The following is a 3,103-nucleotide window of genomic DNA, read 5'->3' on the forward strand; positions in this document are numbered from 1 at the left end:
TGTCAGTTTTTGTGTTAAGAAAACTAACTAACCTAATTAATTAATTAATTATTTAATCTGTGCATGGATTCAATTTTCTTATTTTATTTAAAAACAATACTTCTTTGTCTTTGTTGATAGTGTTCAAAAATGGGCTCTGCAATTTAGATTTTTCATTGTTTCTCAGTTTTCAATGTCATTTGTAAAATGAAATAGGTTTGTGAACAATTATTAATACTTTTCTACTTAGAATGTTTTAGATTAGAGTTTATGTTGGAGGGTTGGTTTTTTCTTGGTTTCTCAAAGTATGCAGTTTAGGAATTATTTAGAAAATATTTCAAATCTTTAAAAACGAGCTTTTCAGATTTATTTCTGTTTAAATAGTTTTCCATTGCTGATGACGTATTTCCAAAAACAAACACTATACAGTAGACTAGTAGTAATTTTTCTATGGATACCAGCACACATAGGAATAATAGGAAATGAAAAATCAGACAAAATAGCAAAACAGGAGGCTACCAAAAAACAATGTAGTTGAAACAGAAATAAAATTCAGTGAAACAGAAATTAAAAGTATTATAAAGGTAAAAATGAGAGAAAATGGCTAAAACACTGGGAGGAAGGAAGAAAACAGAGATGGTTTTATAGAATTCAACAGAAAGCGGGAGAAATGAGGAGTACTGGAGGAAACAGTTATATCAGGACATGCAGGGTTAAACACAACATTATTTATTATTGGAAAACAAACAACAGGAAAATGTGAGTGCTGTGGAGAAGACGAGGACATAGAACATGTATTAATACATCGCCAAAAATACAGAAATGAAAGATTTCAATTAACTAACAGACTTAATGAAAATAAAATAAGGTTGGACTTTATAGAAATATTACGAGGGAATTCTAAATCTGAAAGCACTGTGGAATTATTCCAGTACTTGAAGCAGACTCATTTGTTTGAAAGAATATGGGTGATTTTTTTGGCGTTAATCCAGTCCTCCTTCCACACCAGTAGGTGGCGGTAACGCACCTTACAGTTGTTTGCCAACCTCACAAAAAAAAGGAAAATAATGACGTATTTCCGGTTCGTTCAAGGCGCAATGGCGGCTCAAGCGAGCGAGCTTGAAATTGCGAAGAAAAATTTAACGGATGCGGTCGGGGATAACGTGAAGCAGTAAGAAATATATGTTTTAAATGTGTTTTCTCCGTTTATTGTTGATGTTTCCTCCATTTTGCCCACAAAAAGCAACATACAAAACCTCGATAATTTTCCAAACTATGTGCAAACTAGCTTCTACCTAGCTAGCAATGCTAATGTTTGGCTAATATATTACCCCAACTTCTGCTGTCTTTCTTGTATGTTACGTTCGTGTGGTGAGACATCCAATAAATGTTAAATGTTACTCGCGTTACATATAAAGTCATATGTTTATTTTAACGATACGATTTTAGAAATCAAAATGAGAAAAGTTGGGGGCAATGTGTCACTAGTTCAAATAAATTAAGATGATCTAGTTTAGTGGTTCCCAAACTTTTTATCTTCTGACCCACAAAATATCCATGGCAAAAACTTGTGACCCCAAATATTACTGGTCTGAGTACACAAACGATGTTAACAACCCTAAAAACACAGGCTTTTTGACAATCTAAACAGCTTGTACACAAATATAAATAATTATTTTTATTTATTTTTGTGTTTTTGTAATAATTATAGGGAAAATATTACATCAGCAATTATTTTATTACCCTTTAAATTGATTTCTGGAGATTATCCAAGGTGCTTCATGACCCATAATTGGGTCCCAAGACCAACTTTGGGAACCAAAGTGCAGTGGTTCCCAAACTTTTCAGCTTTTGACCCACAAAATAACAGTAGCAGAGACCTGTGCTCCCAACTCTTTTTGTATGATAAACATTTGTATCAGGTCAACTAAACATGGGCATAGTAACAATATTTTTATACTACATTTATCCATTTTAAATATACTAACCTCACTCCTTTGTAACAACTAAGGCAAATATGTAATTAATTAAGAAAATCTTTTCAGGACCCCACCTTGATGTTTCGGGACCCCACTTTGGGTCCTGACCCCAACTTTGGGAAACACTGATTTAGAGAAAACGAAGCTAATTAGTCCTCTGTTATTGAGAACATGTTACACGAACAAAAAATAATAAAAACAAAGAGCTTGAAATGCACAGTTAGAAATGTTTTGATGTGATAAGTGTTTGTTGCCTCCATGCAGTTACTGGGCAAACCTGAAGTTGTGGTTCAAACAAAAGATCAGCAAAGAGGAGTTTGACATTGAAGCACGTCGACTTTTACCACAAGAAAATAGTAGGTGTTCACGTAAAGCTGAGCTGATCAATAGTGTTTTCTGAGAAGCTTGTCTTATGTTTCGTATCCCTCTTTTTTTCCTCCTGTAGTGCACGTTCACAATGACTTCCTCTTGGCCATCCTCACACGGTGTCAGATCATTGTTTCCACACCAGGTAGGAGAGTTTGTGCAGCAAGAAACTGTGGTTCTGTATGATACAGGGAGAACTGGGAAGGACCTACGAATCCTGGGTTTACTTAAGCAAGTTAACCAGATTATATCCTAGATATATTTAATCTGCTTCACATTACAAACAATTGAATGCACAGCTTTAATACTGAAAGTTTGGGTACAAAGAAAACAAAAAGTGTATGTATAAAGATATTCAGATTTATGAAACAGTATGCATCAGTCTGTCTCCTCTCATAAATAAATAGGCAAATTAGGATGAATACATGGCGGGCTTCCATGTTTGACTATAAACCATAAATACTCAAACTTGAACTGACTGGAGTCATATTTGGGTTTATTTAGGCAAATTTCAGCACTTTGTAGTTTGATAATGATAACTAAAAGGTTTGTATGGAAACTAGGGCTGCATCGATTAGTTGAAATAATCGATGATGTCGATTATGTAAATTTGTCGATGCAGATTTTTTATTATCGATTCGCTGTATTACATAACCACCACGTGAATGTTCATGCAATTCCATTTTGGTACCTAAATGCATCATTGGGACCGTATTGGCATAAGAGTGGTGAGTTTTCCATGCTTGTCCTGAACGCAGCATCACGCAAGAGTGTAATGA

General features: G+C 34.5%; 1 protein-coding gene across 1 annotated transcript in view; it reads left to right on the plus strand.

The window, feature by feature from the left end:
• The first annotated feature begins 1,042 nt into the window (after positions 1-1,042).
• The window catches only part of tada1 (transcriptional adaptor 1), a 16,384-nt gene continuing 14,323 nt past the window's right edge, over positions 1,043-3,103 (plus strand). Inside the window, exons 1-3 of the mRNA XM_014013809.1 lie at positions 1,043-1,150; positions 2,223-2,314; positions 2,404-2,469. Coding sequence (XP_013869263.1) covers positions 1,047-1,150; positions 2,223-2,314; positions 2,404-2,469 — 262 coding nt within the window. The 5' untranslated portion in view covers positions 1,043-1,046. The remainder of the gene's footprint in view (positions 1,151-2,222; positions 2,315-2,403; positions 2,470-3,103) is intronic.

This window comes from Austrofundulus limnaeus, unplaced genomic scaffold, assembly GCF_001266775.1.
Source record: "Austrofundulus limnaeus strain Quisiro unplaced genomic scaffold, Austrofundulus_limnaeus-1.0 Scaffold106, whole genome shotgun sequence".
Classification (NCBI taxonomy): Eukaryota; Metazoa; Chordata; class Actinopteri; order Cyprinodontiformes; family Rivulidae; genus Austrofundulus; species Austrofundulus limnaeus.